This window comes from Botrytis porri (assembly GCF_014898465.1).
Source record: "Botrytis porri strain MUCL 3234 chromosome Unknown BPOR_007, whole genome shotgun sequence".
NCBI lineage: Eukaryota > Fungi > Ascomycota > Leotiomycetes > Helotiales > Sclerotiniaceae > Botrytis > Botrytis porri.
Genome location: NW_024066081.1, coordinates 2,326,252 through 2,344,680, shown reverse-complemented (window position 1 = coordinate 2,344,680; position 18,429 = coordinate 2,326,252). Strand labels below are relative to the sequence as shown.

At 43.0% G+C, this 18,429-nt stretch overlaps 5 protein-coding genes across 5 annotated transcripts; 3 read left to right on the top strand and 2 right to left on the bottom strand.

Moving 5' to 3' along the window:
- Positions 1-2,597: 2,597 nt before the first annotated feature.
- Positions 2,598-3,593, bottom strand: EAF01_006034 (uncharacterized protein; the record flags this gene model as incomplete). Its single annotated transcript, XM_038914288.1, has 1 exon — positions 2,598-3,593. One exon carries the CDS (start codon positions 3,591-3,593, stop codon positions 2,598-2,600), a length of 996 nt encoding a protein of 331 aa, XP_038770737.1.
- A 2,810-nt stretch (positions 3,594-6,403) lies between these two features.
- On the top strand, positions 6,404-8,070 carry EAF01_006033 (uncharacterized protein; the record flags this gene model as incomplete). Its single annotated transcript, XM_038914287.1, has 2 exons — positions 6,404-6,506; positions 6,560-8,070. 2 exons carry the CDS (start codon positions 6,404-6,406, stop codon positions 8,068-8,070), a joined length of 1,614 nt encoding a protein of 537 aa, XP_038770736.1.
- Positions 8,071-8,572: 502 nt separating this feature from the next.
- Positions 8,573-9,538, top strand: EAF01_006032 (uncharacterized protein; the record flags this gene model as incomplete). Its single annotated transcript, XM_038914286.1, has 2 exons — positions 8,573-9,337; positions 9,413-9,538. 2 exons carry the CDS (start codon positions 8,573-8,575, stop codon positions 9,536-9,538), a joined length of 891 nt encoding a protein of 296 aa, XP_038770735.1.
- A 658-nt stretch (positions 9,539-10,196) lies between these two features.
- On the top strand, positions 10,197-10,628 carry EAF01_006031 (uncharacterized protein; the record flags this gene model as incomplete). Its single annotated transcript, XM_038914285.1, has 2 exons — positions 10,197-10,482; positions 10,534-10,628. 2 exons carry the CDS (start codon positions 10,197-10,199, stop codon positions 10,626-10,628), a joined length of 381 nt encoding a protein of 126 aa, XP_038770734.1.
- Positions 10,629-14,815: 4,187 nt separating this feature from the next.
- Positions 14,816-15,523, bottom strand: EAF01_006030 (uncharacterized protein; the record flags this gene model as incomplete). The annotated part of the gene is made up of 5 exons (XM_038914284.1): positions 14,816-14,924; positions 15,000-15,008; positions 15,056-15,240; positions 15,293-15,362; positions 15,429-15,523. The coding sequence occupies 5 exons, from the start codon at positions 15,521-15,523 to the stop codon at positions 14,816-14,818; spliced, it is 468 nt and encodes a 155-aa protein (XP_038770733.1).
- Positions 15,524-18,429: the final 2,906 nt, after the last annotated feature.

The following is an 18,429-nucleotide window of genomic DNA, read 5'->3' as shown; positions in this document are numbered from 1 at the left end:
CCGTTATGTACTGCGAATATCGACTCTCGGCCTAGATTTACCATCTCTTACGTATTTAGAAACAGTTTCCTAAGCTCTGTGATTGGAAGTGGACCTTTGAATATAAATGGCAAGAGGGAAAGTCCTATTGGTCTCCATTCCGTGCGATGTACCTTTACCTAGGTAAGCACAAATCTTCAATACGGTACTCGCTCTTCTCTGAAACTCCTTTTAGAGCAGCTACTGCTGATTTTGATTTTTTTCTTTCTTCTACCTTTTGTTCTTTTCGATCTGCCAGGACTTGCAACTTAAGAAAATGGACCCAAACTAGCTAGCTTTGTTGTCAACACTTTGTTATAATTGCTCACATATTGGGTACTCTAGGGTTTCATAATGTTATGTATTATGATCAGTTTGGCTCCATAGATCTGTATCTGAATTCATTCACGGTCGTTTTCTCAGCGAATGTGGCTGCGAAAGGGGTCAATTTCGGGTTCCAATTGCGATTCTATTCTCCATAGTGAATGAGACCAAACTTACAGGAACCGGCAATTTGAAGTCACTACAATATGGTCACCCAAACATTTTGTGGAAATTGTCAAGTATTTATTCCTGTTTCAAGGACCAAGCATCCCAAGTTGGCATTATTTCAAAATGCATCCAGTGTCCAGTCACCCGATCTTAAGCCCATCAAATTTTCTGATGCTGAAGAATCGCCTGTAATGAAGAGTGCAACTGCCAGTACTAGACTCGACATGCAATGTCCAGAAAGTTAGTATATATATCTTCCGCATATCAACTATTTTACGCTCAACCTCTTCTAAACTTTCGTTTCGCATCACGAAATCAGAGAGATCAGTGGGCTTTGCGGTGCTAACTAAGAAAAAAGAAAGGCAGGAACTCGTTTGAACAGCACACCGGGCATCAGAGAAAGCTCTATCTACTCTAAGCAGTCTGGGATCCGCAATGAAAGAAGAAGAGAGTACTAGCAATATAGCCATGACTTCGCAGAACTTACACTATTCAGAAAGAGGTTCTTATGTAAATGGCAGACCAGAAGAAACAGTCAATAAACTCAACTTACAGCTGCAAGACAAAGAATCTGAACTATTCTACACAAGTAGGTATGTGATAATCCCAAAAAGGCTATCATCAAAATTCATGACTCATCTAACCTGGCTACAGAGGACACATCTCAACTTAGTCTACAAAACCCGTTATACACAGTCCAGAAAGGGGCTTCCATTGGCACAACCTATTGATCAAACTTCCAAGTCAAAAAGCCATATTTCGTGGATCTTCAACTCCAAATACACTTTCCACTTCGGATCATGTAGTTCATATAAAGGGGCACTCAGCCGAACTGTCCCACTTATCCGACCTCCCAAGCGAAAAGACACAACTTCAACTTACATACACAATCGAATCTAAAAGTGTCAGAAGGAGACTTGTACAAAAGATCTGAGGACTCATAGAAGTCAACTTGCTCGTGCATCCATCCCTTAAAAGGGGTAGTTACTTATGTCCCAACTCAGCAGCTGCAGGTGGAGACCTCTTTGTTTAGGAGTAATGACGCAGAAGACTGTCTGTACTAGTAGCCGTCCAGCTCAATGACGATATCAAGAGATAGGGGAGAAGAGCAAGAGGAATAAGGAGACTGAGTTGGTCTATACAGACATACGCTTGACGTTGTTGAGCAATTAGTCTTGTGTCCCTTTGAATTTCATCACTCAAAGTGATATTGGTGAACAATAAAGTGAGTTCCTTCTCATTGTGATGGGTATTTAAATACAATCATCAACTAATTTATAATTCAGTTCTAGACAACTATTCTTTTACCTCTACATGACGCAAGGCTGTTGTTTTGCGAACATCTCTTTCTGGACCAGATTATCATCGACATTATCTCCTTATTCAAATCCACGAAAGAATCCCTGCATACCCAAATCGAAAATTTAAAGCTCCAAGAGGCTGAAGGTTATATGACAATAAGAGTTTGGATATCAGCTTGATGATGTTAGCACCAGATTGAACCCAACTCGCTTTTGTATAGAGAACCGCAGAGCCAAGATTACAAAAGGATATAATAGAGAGAGATTGCAGAACGAGTTCAATAGAAATTTTGGATCTGGTGCTGTTTTTCACGCTCGCAAAGATGATTATTGAGGTGGAGCGAATATCCAATCTATCTTCTGCTATGTTTGGCTTTCAGTCTACAAATTTGATGTCATCCGCTAACTTTACGGCTGTGAAAAAGAAAATTAGTTGTGATGGAGTCTTAAAATATATTTCCACTTCTCCCGTTTCAAGGGACTGATGTGTGTGCACAATCTTGGAGTCGTGTAATATTGTTGATGGGGAGGGACAGGACTACAAGTTCATGCTTGGCACTCGGATCCTCATGAATGCTACTCATCCATACAATTGTTTTAGAATGACCTAATATGTTGTACTGGTTCATGTTTTTTTAAAAACACGAAGCGGTCTTTTTTGAAGAATGATAGAATTAATTAGATTTCTGAACAGATAGAATGCATGCATGTAGAGGTGCTTGAAAATGCTAGATGTTTCGCGATTACTGTCTGCACATATTATCAGGGTTCGTACGATAACATGGGTTACACAGTTCCCCAATCTTCATCTTCATCATCCGCATCATCTTCGTCATCGTCATCATCGTCACCGTCATCATCGTCATCATCGTCATCATCATCATCATCGCACTCGTCACCGCCACCATATCCCCCACCCCCTCCATGTCCACCGTTGTTTCCTCCACCTCCGTGTCCCCCGTTACCCACCCCTCCCCCTCCCCCATCATGCCCCCCATTGCCACCGCCTCCATTACCCCCTCCTTCTCCTCCTCCCCCACCGCCACCACCTCCGGTCCCATTACCAAGATTCAATGTATTTACTTCGGAGCAGAACGAAGACCATAAGCTTGACCACTCCGTGTACCCAGGTTGTGTAGTTATGAACACCCCTGCTAGGTTTGCAGATGTAAGCTGACTCACGAGAGCAGTTTGTTCTGTTGTAGTTCCCGTGAAATCATGAATTGCATACGTTGATTTAGCTAGTAAGGAGGTATCCAAACTAGTCAATGAAGTTTTATTGAAGTTCGCATAAGACTCCTCGAATATGTTGATGCTATCAGCCAGTGTATAGAAGGATGCATCGACCGCAACACCGGGATTGAGATATATGTAATCTTTGCCAGCTCCTAACGATGTTTTCGCGTATGTGGTAAGTGTACTCATGTAGGGGAATGTTAAGTTGTTTGATGGCGACTCGTCGAAGAAAATCCCGCCTATTGGAAGCTGGGTTGGTGAGTTCCACCCGACATATTTATCGATTTCTGCTTCGATTTCCAAAACGTCTCGATCTCCGTAAGAGGTATAGACATAGCCAAGAGTCAGGACGTTTGAATAGCTACTGAGATTTGTAAGGCCTGCAACATAATTGACATCTGGGTCCGTAAACTCTAAGTTCGGGGCAACAATCACATGAAACTTGAGTTCTGGATTGGCGACAATCGAGGTAGTAAGTGTACTCCACGAAGTTGAATTGTATGGGTACATATAAAGTGGAAGTAACACGAAAGCTGGCAGAACCATGATGACGACGGGGATGTATCCGTTACACGGATTGTTTGAAACCAAATGAGTGAAAATGAACGAAAACCAGTGACACCAAAAATGCAAACTATAGAACGTGCATCATAGCAGAGAAATATAGAAACGTTACAAGAGGAGACTTCTCCTTCACCAAATTCGCTTTCCCCATCTGGCCATGCGGTCGAAAATTACGATACTTGGCAAATGTACCATTCGAAAGTTAGCTCGCATGTACATAGTATATGTTACTGGATTTCTCAGGCTGAGTTTCTTCATTGCAATATACATGCAAGCCTTTTATGATACCTTCCAAATGTGTATGAAATTGGCTTCGATTACGCGGCTGGACTGAGCGAACAGAGGCGAGAAGCTTGACATGGTCAATATCTTAGGTAGGCATGTGTAATGTTGAGGAAATGAGATGGATGTAGTGGCTGGATAAAACTGAGGAAAAAAGGGGAAAAAGAAGTTTCCTTAGCCCTTCGCTTGCAGTAGGTAGAAACCCATAGCCCTATACCCCTACATTTCCCCCATCCTCTTCGGCCTTGACGGGAAGATATTATATTGTACCTGCCTACTCGTCTAATGATGATTCCTTCTTTCATCCAAATATCGGCCAAGAATCTAATGCAGAAATACTTACGACCTGAATTATTGCTTATTTCTCGGTCCCGTCCCCACCCCGGGGACACATTTGTTCCTCGCGATGTTGAATCTCGATTCCGGATTCGGAAATTAGTTCCTTTATATTTTCTGCTTAGTTAGTGGAATCACAATTGCGACGTCTCTTCATCGTCGCAATATTGATACAGTAGACAGATATTACAAGGCTGAATTTCTCCGAGACTACCATGTTAAAAAAGTTCACGACGTTACATCCCAGGTTTGCCATTGCCTCTGCAGCAGTTATTTGTTGCAAGACCCCATCACCTCAGCAAATATGGCTTATTTTTGGCAACAATTTTTGAGCATTCTTTGTGGTCAAAACCGTTTTAGTGTTATAACAGCGTCGTAGCACGGCGAAAAAGCTCCTCACGAGGCTGCTTTTCTGTCAACAGGATCAGCTAGGTATTATTCTGACATCAAAATATTGGTTGCTACTAGCCATCCGACCACTTGGGATACCAAACTAGATATACCCAGATCTTGGCATGGCGTGCTGCATTTCGTTTTAGCTTAAGGGTAAGATGCACCAAGTATCGCGTCTACTGCCCAGGAAAGCCAATCTGCTAGAAATACTCAACCGCTGAAATTTATTGATTCCCTTATTGATTTTCAACCTATTTCCACTCAAATTTTCATTTCTTGAATCTTTTCTTTCTTTCTCCCTCTTTTGTGACGAGCACCCGTTGCCTTTTCATTTTCGCTGCATCGAAATGGCTGAATTTTAGTGGCCGTTTGTGTGAAGATGTCCATATCAATTCTTGAAGCGAGATCCTTTTATTGACGCCACTTTCATCCTGTTGTCTAGACCTCGGTATCTTAATTCTAATGTCCCGTACTTGTCATCACCTTTGTGTTCTTGAAGTTTGCAACAGCTGCTACGCTCTGCTCAAATCTTTCGAACTTACTATACCAAGGGGTATACTTATGTGTTGTGTTGAAACTCACTGCAATATTAAGTTAAGTGACAAGTGTCTGGTAATTGCCATTGAGATAGCAAGTTTCCCACAATTCACCATCTGGGTATTCGATACCTTCCTCAAAGCTACCACTGGCCTCCGGCAACTATTTCATATTCCATTCCAAGCTCTACACTTTCAATGATCTCTGCTATGAGCTGGAAGCCTTCAAACGTGAACTATAACCGGTCTATGAAAAAGGTCGCTTTGAACGGCACAACGGATGGTTCGGTTCGTGGTGCTCGTCACCAAACTGGTAAGATAGTACCTCCTTGGTCTAGAGGAAAAACATTCATCGATGGATCACATCTATTAAGAGCTTATCACCTTCCCATCTCTACATATTTTGGCAAACTTAGTCGATGCTCTTCCGTTTCCCTTCTCTGAGTAGGGATTCCCAAATATTCAAGGTAGATTGATGCAATCGGCTCAATCAAACACAAAGGCTCTCGAGATTTAAACTCAAAGTCGCCATCGAAATTCACGAAGTACAAAAGTTTTGATTTCTCACGGCTATACAAATAGCCCAATACTAACCAAAAATTCTCATCTGGTGACTTGTATTTGAATGAAATTGAGAGTCGATAAATTCGATCAGCCAAATGTGCCACTCACAGGTACAAAATATTGCATCTCGAAAGATTGAACTATACATGCTTGCCGCATTTTTAATAATCCGTTTTGTTCCTGCATTTTGACAATAGTTGGGAGACAAGAATTGTCTTGCTACATACTAGGATCAGGTTTTAGTCAACCCATAAAACGGTTTGGCGTAGTTACTTGAATTCTATCTTACTGCAGCTGCAGAGCAACGTTCCAATTGTCTATTCATGCCCGCATAGACTATTATCCCACTCACGTACGCATCGTCGTTCAGATCGGAACTATTTAGGTAGCCAAACGCAGTTTTGAACATGCAATTGCGGGGAAGCTGAAGATTCCGGATAATCTCTCGGACCTGCAGTGCTACAGTGAGTCCCGTGAAGTCACTTGCTGATTCGCTCAACCCATCGTTGTTTGCATATTTGTATTCTTATCGTGGGCTCCCAACCTTTCGAAATAGGCATATAAGATGTCGATCAATACCTTACTATATCTATTTCAACGAGATAACCTCAAAGAAACGTCGGCCGCAAATATTCAGGGTAATCTTTTTATTTCGTGATTGAGCATTCTCGATTCTACACAATGTCAAAGTTTACCTCAACCTTGAAACACCTGCTCCTTACTGGTGTGGCGTTATACGATGTCTCTGCCAGTGCTTCGGTGCTCCAGCGTACTCCCCCAATGGGTATGCAAATTTTCAATGCAGCAATCCTTATGATAATAGCTAACTGGGTTAAGGCTTCAATAATTGGTCAGCATTCATGTGTGGGCTTAACGAATCGCTATTCGTTGAGACAGCCCAGGCAATGGTGGAGAAAGGCCTTCTTGCAGCAGGTTACAATCGACTTAATCTAGATGACTGTTGGAGTCAAGGCAGTCGGGAACCGAACGGTAGTCTATTATGGAACACCGAGAAATTTCCACGCGGCCTTCCATGGTTGACCAGCTATTTGAAAAGCCTGGGGTTTAATTCTGGAATCTATACCGATGCTGGAGTCAATTCTTGTGGTGGATATCCAGGTTCGTATGGGTATGAGGAGCTTGATGCGAGAGCTTTTGCCTCGTGGGGCTTTGATTACCTCAAGGTTGATGGCTGCAACATGCCTGTAGCAACTGAGCAAGAGTATGAGCGAGTTTACGGCCATTGGCACAGCGTCTTAAGTGCATTGGAGAACCCTCTCATCTTTTCGGAGTCTGCTCCGGCATACTTTGCAGAGCAGGATAACCTAACTGATTGGTATACTGTAATGGACTGGGTTCCGAAATACGGGCAGCTTGCTCGTCACTCGCGTGATACATTGGTCTGGAACTCAACTTCATATTGGCCCGACATCACCGGATGGGATTCTATCTTATTCAACTATGGACAGGAAGTAAGATTAGCGAGATATCAAAAGCCTGGGTACTTCAACGATCCAGATTTCTTGATTGTTGACCACTTCGATTTATCGCTCAATGAAAAGAGGTCACATTTCGCTATTTGGGCCTCACTATCGGCCCCCCTTATCATCAGTGCTTATATTCCGGCATTCGGCGCAGATGAGGTTGCTTATCTCACGAATAGAGATCTGATTGCTGTAAACCAAGATCCGTTGGCATTACAGGCTACACTTGTCAGCCAAGATGGTACATGGGATGTTTTGACCAAAGACCTAGCAAATGGGGACCGACTTCTCACCGTCATCAATCGAGGCAATCTCACGGCAAGCTATAAAGTACCATTTCAGAGGATTGGTATCTTTGCATCAACGGTCAAAGTCAAAGACCTCTGGACCGGGAAAGTCTCAACAACATCGAAAGCTGTCACAGCTGTCAATGTTCCCTCGCACGGTACTGCAGTATATCGCATTTCTGCTGGATATGGAAATCTAAACGTCATACCGACTGGTATGATCTTCAACACAGCATCACTGAATCTTCTTACCTACTCTAGTCAAGGCCTAGCATGGGCAGCCTCCCTCGGATCGGACGAGCAAGTGTGGCAAACCGATGAGGATGGTACTATCAAGGGAATATTTGATACTTCTAAGTGTCTAACGGATCTCGGGGGCGGGAAGGTATCACTTGTTGCGTGTTCTGGCAAAAAGAATCAGAGATGGGAGTACTATGCTACTGGAAATCTCGTAAGCATCAGTACTGGGTCGTGTTTGGCTGAGGCTAGTGGAGACGTTGTGACGGCCAAATGTCAATTTGAAACCAACGGGCAAGTGTTTGGGTTCCCTAGTGGAATTGATGTTATCGGACAATAAATGAACCGGTACTATTTGGAAAAGGTTTTTTCCCCTAATATCATTAATGTATTCTACCTTGTGTACGTACTGATAAGAGCACATCAACATGACCAGTATGAGAGGAACAACACTTGACATGTATATAGCTATAATTTCATATGCAAGTAAGCTGCCGAAGTAGCTTCTTTATCTTTTCTGGTTACATGATTACTTCCTCTGGAGTTATCAATCGTAAAATAGCACATTCAGCTTCTCTTTCAGCTTGAGAAATACGAGAACGTGCATGCGCGAAATTAGCAACTTTCTGCTACGTTACAACACGATACCCCGCCAAAAACAGCCCCGCATCAAAATGTTGGACCGACGGATGTTCAACTCCGATGTTATCCCGTCATATCCCAACTTCAATATCATCACCTGATATGGCATATTGACCACTTACCACATAGCACTTGACCATATAACACTGTTCTTGTCCCTGAACCTACGCACTTCTTTCTGAACAATAGTATCAACTAAAATGCCGGAACAAAAGTCAAAACTCCTTGAATCTCTCGAACAAGATGGCTTCGTTCTCATCCCCTCTCTTCTGAGTCAAGCAGAGGTTGATTCTCTCCGTGTCGAAGCGAAAAAGACTGTCGATCTTGCTCGCTCTGGCTTATGGCCATATGTTCGAACGCTTCCCAAGCAATTCCCACCTTGGAACATAGGAGAAGGAGAGTCGCCTGCGAAAGATGGTATTTGGGGTGTTCAATCAATCATGAATCCCAAACTTGCAACTTCCTCATCGTTTATCAAGATCTACTTCTCGGATAAGATGTTAGGTGTAGTGAAGGAGCTTCTGCGATGCGACAACGAAGATTTAGTCATGGAACTATTTAATTTATTAATTCGTCCTGATCGCGACTTTGAGCTTCGTTGGCACCGAGATGATATTCCATCTTCTGCCACCGCTGAAGAGGAACTCGCGAGACTAGCGGAGCCTGCATGGCATGCACAGTGGAATATGGCATTGTATGATGATGCTTCTTTAATTGTAGTTCCCAAGTCTCACAAGAGGGCAAGGACAGCTGCAGAGAGAGATATGAATGAATATGAAACGGGAGTACAGGGTGAGATCAGGGTAGAGATGAAAGCGGGAGATGTGGTGTTTTATGACAACAACATTTTACATAGAGGAAAGTATGAGAGTGGTAAGGAAAGGGCAACACTACACGGGAGTGTAGGTCATCGGAATGGCAAAGGTGTGAGAGCCAGGAACGTACTGCAGCATGGATTGAGGGAGGTGAGTTGGAAATATTCTACCCTTTGAAGTGAATTGCTATTAAGCGACAACGCTGACATCATTGATAAACTCCAGTGGGTTGGTGATATCAATCTTAGTGTACTGAACGAAGAGGAGAAGAAGAGAGCGGAGGGAATGAGGAAAAGGTTATTGAGCATGGCTGAAGAGAGTGGTGAAGTGGGCTATTCATTGGACGGATGAGATTGATCAATGAATTTGGATCGATGACAGGCGACAGATATTCTGTAAATATGCATTGGATGCACAGATAACCTGGAAAATTGTTATCTCTGACGAGTGAGAGAATCTTCATGCTCTTAAGATTTAGGTGAATTCGTACTTAGTTTCTTTCACTATAAAGTATAGCTGAATCGCAGAAGTCGTCAGTGAACTAGAGCTACTAGAAACTTGCCAAGAGACCATATTACCAATTCTCTGTTGTCAGCCACTTGGTACAGTTTACTGAAGCTCTATACAGTTCGCTCGCTGTAGCTTCCTGATGCCTTTATCCTCATCAGTGAAATCATCAGTCATAACCCAGCCTCTTTCTTTAGCACATTAACATTTTAATATCGATCGCATTCTCCGCAAAACCTCCTCGTGGCCATCGATACTTATGAGCTGGCAAGTTTCACCGAAATATCTCCCCACATTCAGACACTTTACAGAGTTTGACAACAAATCAATTGCGACCTCAGTCTTCTCTCATACATAGCCCAAGATCGGGATCCAACAGAAGTCCACAAGAGCGGCAAGCTGTCATCTGAACCACTTAGTGCAAGTAATTGCTACTGACTGACAACAGTAGATCGCATGAACTTTGCCATTTCTTGCATCTCGGATATTCGCTACAGAAATTATGTATCGGCAAGCAAGAATCACTGAAGCCAAGCAGGAAATCGAGGCCATGTTCGAAGGCTTAGATGACGGCGATGCAGCTGATCTGGTTAAGATCTGCCAGAATGCAATCGAGACTATCGAGATGAGATGTGCAAAGAAACTCCAAGTCTTCAAAGAATTCTACAAGCCCCTCTCTGTCAGCGATACCGATGACAACAGCTCTGTTAAAATCACGCAGAAGATCACCGACAAGTACTTTCAGCTTTACCAGACACTCCCCGCTTTGGAGAAATTGCGAGATTTGGGTAAGAATTCTTCGTCACTCGGTTCGAAAACGTCCTACTGACATGAAACAGATCGGACGAGGAAAGACACAAAGGATGAGTTGAACTTTCAAGTAATGATTGCTGAACGAAAGGAACATCTCGAAGACTTGAAGAACGAAAATTAGATACAGGACACCAAATTTTTCAGGGAAGGATTAGGGATTGTTAACAGGAGTTTATTTTTCTGGGCTTGCTGACAGGGACTTCGCTGGCTCTGAAAACGAGGTGAACAAGAAATAGGAATTGACACATATGACATATGGTTATGGTTAGGTGATTTCAAGGTGATGGGTTAGGCACAAGAAGGAACACTGGCCAGGCATTTTACTCAACTAGAGCATTGATTGTTTTCAATGGGGGCCGGAGTAAGGATAAATAGGGCTAGTTCTGAACAAGAACAAGAATAGGTTTTCTTATTACCAATGTGCCACATCGCTGTGCGTATAACGCTGGGTCTTATTGAAGTGAAGGGAAGTGATCTCGTGAAAGCTATATATAATTTGGGTTGATGATTAGAGAGTACTATCAAAGTTGAGATATCGTAATCTATAGATGATCTGCGTTACCATAGCACCAAGCTTCGTAAGCTCCAGAATTGGTCTCCGTTGAAAACCCAAAGTGAAGTGCCTGGCTCTGGTAACATGCGTAACATCAATTTTGCGACGGTCAGTTCAACAAGAAGTGATGGGCATCTCCCGAGTACTCAAGGTGTGGTAGAAACAGCGAAGTAGCCCATTATGAAGCTCAGTCATTGACACTCACGGAACGACAGTTCATTTTACTTCTCTCGTTGAAACTTACTTTAAGATACTATATCAGAGTCTCATCCCAGATCAATTATCATTTGTTCACAAGGGTTACTGGTATATAAATGGATAAGGAAGATTCATAATATATAATACGATTGACTTTGAATTTAGTTTCTATTTACGAAGAAAGATTTTTCCTAGAGAAAAGGGGAGACCGACAGAGTGTTTGAGACTTGGATGAAAAGGAAACACATGAGAAGGTCTTTTTTTCATATTCGGTGCAAGCAGTGAAGTGCCTGGCTGGAGTCCGGAACATGGCATTGTTGATCAATATGAGCAACGTGGTTCTTACCAAATGCAAGGGCTCTGTTCATCCTCTCTAGACTATCATTGATAGTGTTCAGAACATCGACGCGGAGTGAAGATGCTAATTGTTAGTATTGCCAGCAATCTGGAGCCAGAAGTCTTCCCCTCCTCATAGGAAAGAGTGAAGGCAAGAGACACGAGCGCTGAAACCGCCTCTGCAAAATAATATACACAGAAATACGAATGTGATCCCACTTCAACCAACTTCGAGCATTTGGTGCACATGATTGTTTGCAAGTCACAAGTTATTTCAATACAGTTGCAAATTCGGGAAGGGGGGATTGAAAGCCCTTGAAGACGAAAGAATCGAAGAACAACATAATCTAATGTTAGATGGATGAGCATTGTATCAATGAGGAATATAAGTGTAAGTCTATTATCTAACAGGTTCTAGATTTGTACATGATTCACACCAGTCTCACAAGACAGCTTTTATCTACCTCTATTGTAATCTTACAATCAGGGGCTAACAGCGCATAAAAACCATCTTCTGTATCTTTTGTGCTCAGCATACCATCTCGCAAGCATAAATGCTTTGCTCTCCAGATCTTCATCACTCCCACCTTCCCTAACATTTGAGTCTACTTACATAACCGCGAAAAGGATTGACTGAGCCTCAAGATCTAAAAGAGGACACCGCAGAAACTTAATATCCGCTAGAGCTACTTTTCAAAGGAGCTCCTTGACCCGCAGAGAGGAAAAAGAATCTTCCAGACGCCAAAATCCGTGGCCGAAGATTACCTTCCTATCCTATCATTTTAGGTCGTTTTCTATTATCAATTCAGAACATCGCTCCTCCTATTTTTATTCCCTGTCTAGCTATGTTGCTAAGCCTCCGACCTGGCTCAAGATCAAACCAAAACAAGCCAAAAGTGAAGGATAAAAGTTGCTGACTCGATTTTCCAGATCCTGCAATTTCCTATGGGGGCCAGAGCCTTCGTATATTGTAGCTAGGAATCGTCTACATGATGGGATTGGCACCGAACAAACCAGTTGATTTTGAAAATACGGACCAAATATCTAGAAGAGTACATCGAGCTAGACCGAGATCGGTCCCGAGATCCCGCTTTATTTGTACCGTCACCTTTATCAAACTGTCAAAATTGTGACTTATCGGCAGTTCAAACACAGTCAGCTTAATTCGGGACTTTGATGGTCGATGCCGGATATGCAGAATAACCTATCCGCATGTACTAACACTCATATAAAAGACAACAGTTGGGATATGTAGATTTAGCATCTACAGATCCTATAACAGTTGGTGGTCTACGATCATTAATCGAAGGTTGACGCGTCAAACAGAAAAGAACGGATCAGGGGGCAACAGAGATCTCTGCATCAAACATATCAATTGAGCCTCAGACATTGGATACATGTAAGATAAATAATCTACTACACACCAATATCCAAGTCCGGCGAATGCAATGGCAGGCTACGTGTGAATTACGCATCTTCATCACATCACACCACACCGCACCAATATCTTAAACCTTTTTCCGCTTAAAGGAGCAGAGCCTCAGTTGCGAGATTGAATGATTTGGAATGCGACAAGGAACGAATCCCAACCAAGTACTTAGCTGCTATACCACGGTGCACATGCAACTCAAGCTGGCTCGAGGCTGGACAACCCACACGCCCGCGATTGCAGATTGAGCAACCAAGCCAGTATGGAAATTATGGAAACTCAATATTGCGCATGCACGATGAATCACTCCCCAGGCCGAGAACCACGGAGCCGTCTGTCAAAATCTTTTGGGTCCGCCAGCACGAAGATCTTTACTCCAATGGTGTCCGTTAAAAGACACCAAAATGTCTGCACGTATGCACTGCGCCCTTCCAATCCAAACCATGCCTTGACTTACCTGAATGCTGGGTAGATTTCAATCATTTGACCATGGGGGCATACGAACATACCATACCATACGTATGTGCTGCAAATTGGATACGGAAAAAGCTCCTTAAAGCCGGGGAAAGGAGAAAAGGCATATTATTGACCCGAGCCCGATGGATCGCGAGCTTGATTTGTGATGATATCTCTCCCATTTGATTGGCACCTAGAAGGCGCATTTGACGAGTTTGAAGATTGATGGAAGCCTAGTATGATTCACAAACAAGGTGCTTCGCTCGTACGAATAATATCCACTAGCCTTTTACATATATGCATCCACATGGCAATCTGGGCTTGCCGAAACATCGGGTCGAACTGATCATTGGTAGAATTGTTCAATAAAAGTTTTCCCACTCGGATGAAGATTAACCTGCTTGTTCATGGAAAAATAAATTGGCAATCCAAGTTTGGGAAGAGAAATGTCATTTGATGTGCTTTAGATATTGGTAGGCTTGGTAAAATGGGTAAATGTGCTGCAAGGATCAAACATTGGTACTTGGCATTGGCGGAGATATCCAGGAAAGGAGATATCTCGAATCTCGATGTTAAGGGATATTTGATGGTTTGCCGCGGAAACTTATACAGTATTCTGATTGTCTTGACTCGAGTTTGTGCTTCGGATCCGAGTCCTAAATCGGAAACCCACAAAGAGATAGAGGTACAAATAGAGGAGAGCTCGGTTACAGACTGAGCTCCCTGAGTCCCCTCATTCCAATGGGATTTCTCGTGCGTCTTAACACAAACGAAAACCCATCAAAATACAAGCTATCCACTACAACTATTTTAACTGCTTTTTCCCACTTTCCTCTATTTCACATGTACGTGAAAGGGTCACGAACTCACAGGCAGCAAATGCACAGCCGTTTTGCTATGCTGTATGGTCCAGAATTCATGTAAAGAAATCCCTTCCCTCGTTTATTAAAGCCTCATTTGAAAATACGACTTACCGAATTGGGAGCGTATTGAAGTTATCTATCCATCCATCTATCTATCTATGCCATGCAGGGCTCTGGCAAGGAAGTTTGGAATCTGGCCCCAGCTGAATTTCTGCAACCACATGGCTTGCCTGTCTTTCACATGGTATTTCTAGTGATGGAGATAAGATGTTACATTGTAATAAGCCCCGTAGTTAACGGAGAAATACCCTCAATCTTTAACCTACAGAGTTTGGAGCATACTGTGAGTAGGGTGCCGGGGGGAAATAAATGCAGAATTCGGTGAAAAATTGAATGATTGGAGAACCACTTCCCCAATTGTTGATTTCGCGCGAGCAACCAAGACGGGACATTCAATGTATTGTCGATATCAATCATGCGGCAAGACTCCTCCGCACAAGGAAAAGGGAACTCCGTTGCGCATTCCGTATCCGTTCAAAAGGAATAAACACTAATAGATCCGTCCGTTCCATACTCCACAATCTGGACGGATGGACCGTGAATTGTCAATTCCTTCGTCTGTTTCATTGCGGCGCATAAAGTTGCTAAGTAACCTACATATGTAAACTATCACGAGTCAATATCGTAATATAATATGGAAACGGAGGACGGACGCTGAATCGCTGATTAATAAGTTCCGTTCGAGCCCTAGAAAATAGCTAAACGATCCACCCTCCCCACTGTGACTCCCATCATTGTCCACTCTCGCAAGGGATATTTTCGTGATGATATGAGGGCTCGAAGTGAAGATGAAAGAATTTCGGAATATATAGGGTCCTCCTATAGTCCGTCCTTTGTACTATGGAGGGAATTCAACCAAATTTCATCGTAGGTGGAATTCCATGCCTAACTTCCCCGGCTGGTAGCCGTGGATCGTTCACAGAGGGTCTCCATAGGTGAGCGCTTGTAAGTAGGTTTTGACTTTCATCGATCGCAGATCAGTAGGTGTTTAGATGCCTAAAAATAAATGTAGAGTAAAGCACTTACCTATTGTGCTCGCCAGTAGTCAGATGAAGTTCGTCAGTCAATGATTGCGATGACGACCCGCGAGTACTATTGCGGAGACACAACTTCCTGGACATCGAGTTTGGAGGTATTCGAGTATTCGAGTATTATCGATGAAGAAAGGAATCGAAACCTATATCCAGGGAGTAGGACTTCTCCTCGTTACAACACGTAAATTGCTTCCCATTGGTCCTATATACGATGTTCTCCATTATGATCTTTTCAAGGATACAACTTCGGAAATCTCGATGAAATGCGGCCGAATAGAGTATATGATTTTCTAACCACGACTTCTCTGGGCAATCAGAACGTAAATGGGCCCTGTCGCTTTTCAAACCAGCCCCCAAAAATGTGGCACAGATGTCCTCATCTACCTACGCCTTGTGGGATTTATAATGAATTTTCTCTCCATTGTATCATAATCCACTAGTAGCCAGGAATAGAACACTACCACAAGAAAAACCTCGAGGTTCAATTTTTGACTGGTAGATACTAGTTGGGCATAACAGGAGAAAAAGAAAATACAGGCAGGCAGACAGGCACGACTGACCCAGCCCTAGGCTTGAGTCCTGATCTGTATGCAACATTCCATGTAATGTCTGCTAAATGCCTCAAACAGGAAAGTGGGCAGTGTACCATGTATTTTTCCACGTGAAAACCTCATTTGGAGCAAAGCCCTGGACGCTTTTACAACAAAATCGAAAATACATGATCGACGGGCGGTGAAATGAAAGTATGGGGTTTTGAGATATTGCGTGAGAGGTCGTAGACGTGTGGGTGGTAACAGAGTGTTGATATCAAATGATCAAATGAACATACCAATCTCGTCAGAGCATTCTACTCGGTGTCTATGTAGGGGATCCAAAGGTGGCTTCACAAACAAATACCAAATTTCGTTCAGCCTTACGCGGCGAGCTTTACATTAGCTGCTAGGAATCGGTCGGTGCTTCGTTGTTGCGGAGGCTCACAAGCTTCAGGGACCAGAAGGCTTGACTCTATGTACGTAGGTTGGCATGTTTGTTAACGTTACTTTCTCATCCATGATCAGTCAGGTATGAACAATGCTGGTGATGCCATCCATCCATGCATCCATCTATCTCAGAAACAAATCAACATGCGTATAATCCAATTCACGGCGGTGAGTCAGAATGCATACCATTACGAGTTGTGGTTCCGCATCCTCAGTATGGATGTTTTCTCCCGAACTCGGTAGAATGAGTGTGGTATGTTAATCTTGATATTGATTATAGTATGAGCCGACTGTACTACACACTATACTACATTGATTTGAAGCCTCTCTTTCTAGTCAGGATACTCGTCGAAAGATTCACATGAATAATTTAATGACAAAGCAATGAGGGCGACACGATTAGATCCACTATCTAATATGAACCCTTCATTATCGTCGTTGTCATCTACAGCAGTCATCTAGATCTGCTATCAATATCAATATATTAGCCTGTAACCCCTCGTTCCCAACCCAATCAAAACCCCCCATTTCCTAACACGTTAATCGGAGCTTGCGAAAGTGGGTAGCGCATCACAACCCCATATTTGGCATCTAATCCCCACTGCCTATTCTTAACGTTAAACGACATTTGGTCACTGGTGTTCATTACCAAGGAAAGCGAAGGAGTCCAAGAATTAAATTAAAGTCACGACATAACAGCTCCGTAACCAAGAACACTCTTCTCAACCAATAACATTACTTCACTTGGACTTACCCAAGCCGCACCAGCCAGAGAATAGAACCCTTACGGACGAAAGCTCCAACGTAAAGTCTCAAACTAGCCTTAAGATTCCCGAATCGTGAAATGAAGGATTATCCTCGACGTCAAGATAGCCTTAATTGGAAACCCTCAATGCGACTTCATGTCATTGTGCCTTACTCCTGCCTACGCGAATGTCAAATGCCAATAGTGGTATTTCAGATCTTCACGTTTACAATCACCTTGCCGCACAATCACGTTAATTTTCACGTACAACGGTTGCACAAGAGGGATTGGGTGATTTCTAATCGCTCCGAGATCTTCTTCTCAAATTTCTTAATACTCCGCAGGGGTTTAGGACGCGGTTAGGTATGGGGTAACCATGCAAAAGGTCCGGATTGAACGGTTCAGAGTGGTCAGAGACCCTCAGATCTGAAGACCGTGGACATATTCCGTACATTTGTATGATATTGTACTGTAAGATGATTTAATATGATATGATATATTTTGTGCATAAACTTTGACGTCTGCGTGCAAGGTCCAAGGCACATTTAGTGACGCGGTGGAGTCCCCCGGGTTCTTCAGCCTTCGATCGTGTGGAGTTGTCTCAATTGCTCGGACCAAGATCAAGGGCTCAACTTGATTCAACGGTCTGGTAAGAGTGCTTATTGAATTCTGGCATAGGCAGTCTGTCAAGTTTAGTAAAGCTTGAGTAAAAGTCAATTCGGCGACCGGTGCTTTGCACAATTTTCATCCGCCGCAATATAGATATCAAAAGCAGGATACAAATTATGAACTAAAATTCGTACTTTTCCGAAATCGTCAGTAGCATGCAGTGTGTCTCTACGTATCTACACCCAATTACCAAGGACATCAATGTTCACTATACCACACACAGCCGATGCAATCTCGTTGCCAAGCCATCGCACAATTAGCAGTTGCTTAGCCCTTTTGAATCCCGGCACTTTGTCACTGGGAATTCTCGCAGCATACCCATTTCAATAAAGTACAGCGGGGCATCATGTCAGCACCTTAAAAGATGTTTACAGACCAGTGGTTGAGGACAAGATATTCGATGAGACTTGGTATTGCTTGGTCTGCTCGTGCTTACCATAATCTTCTCAAGCATGCCACGCATGGAAGCGTGATCGAATCATCTTCAGCGGTGACAAAGTCACTGTGTGGATTTAAGATATCACATAAGACCTATAAAAAAAAGGGAATTGACTGGATGTTGGAGCTCCGGGTACTCACTTTTACTCTAGAACAATGAG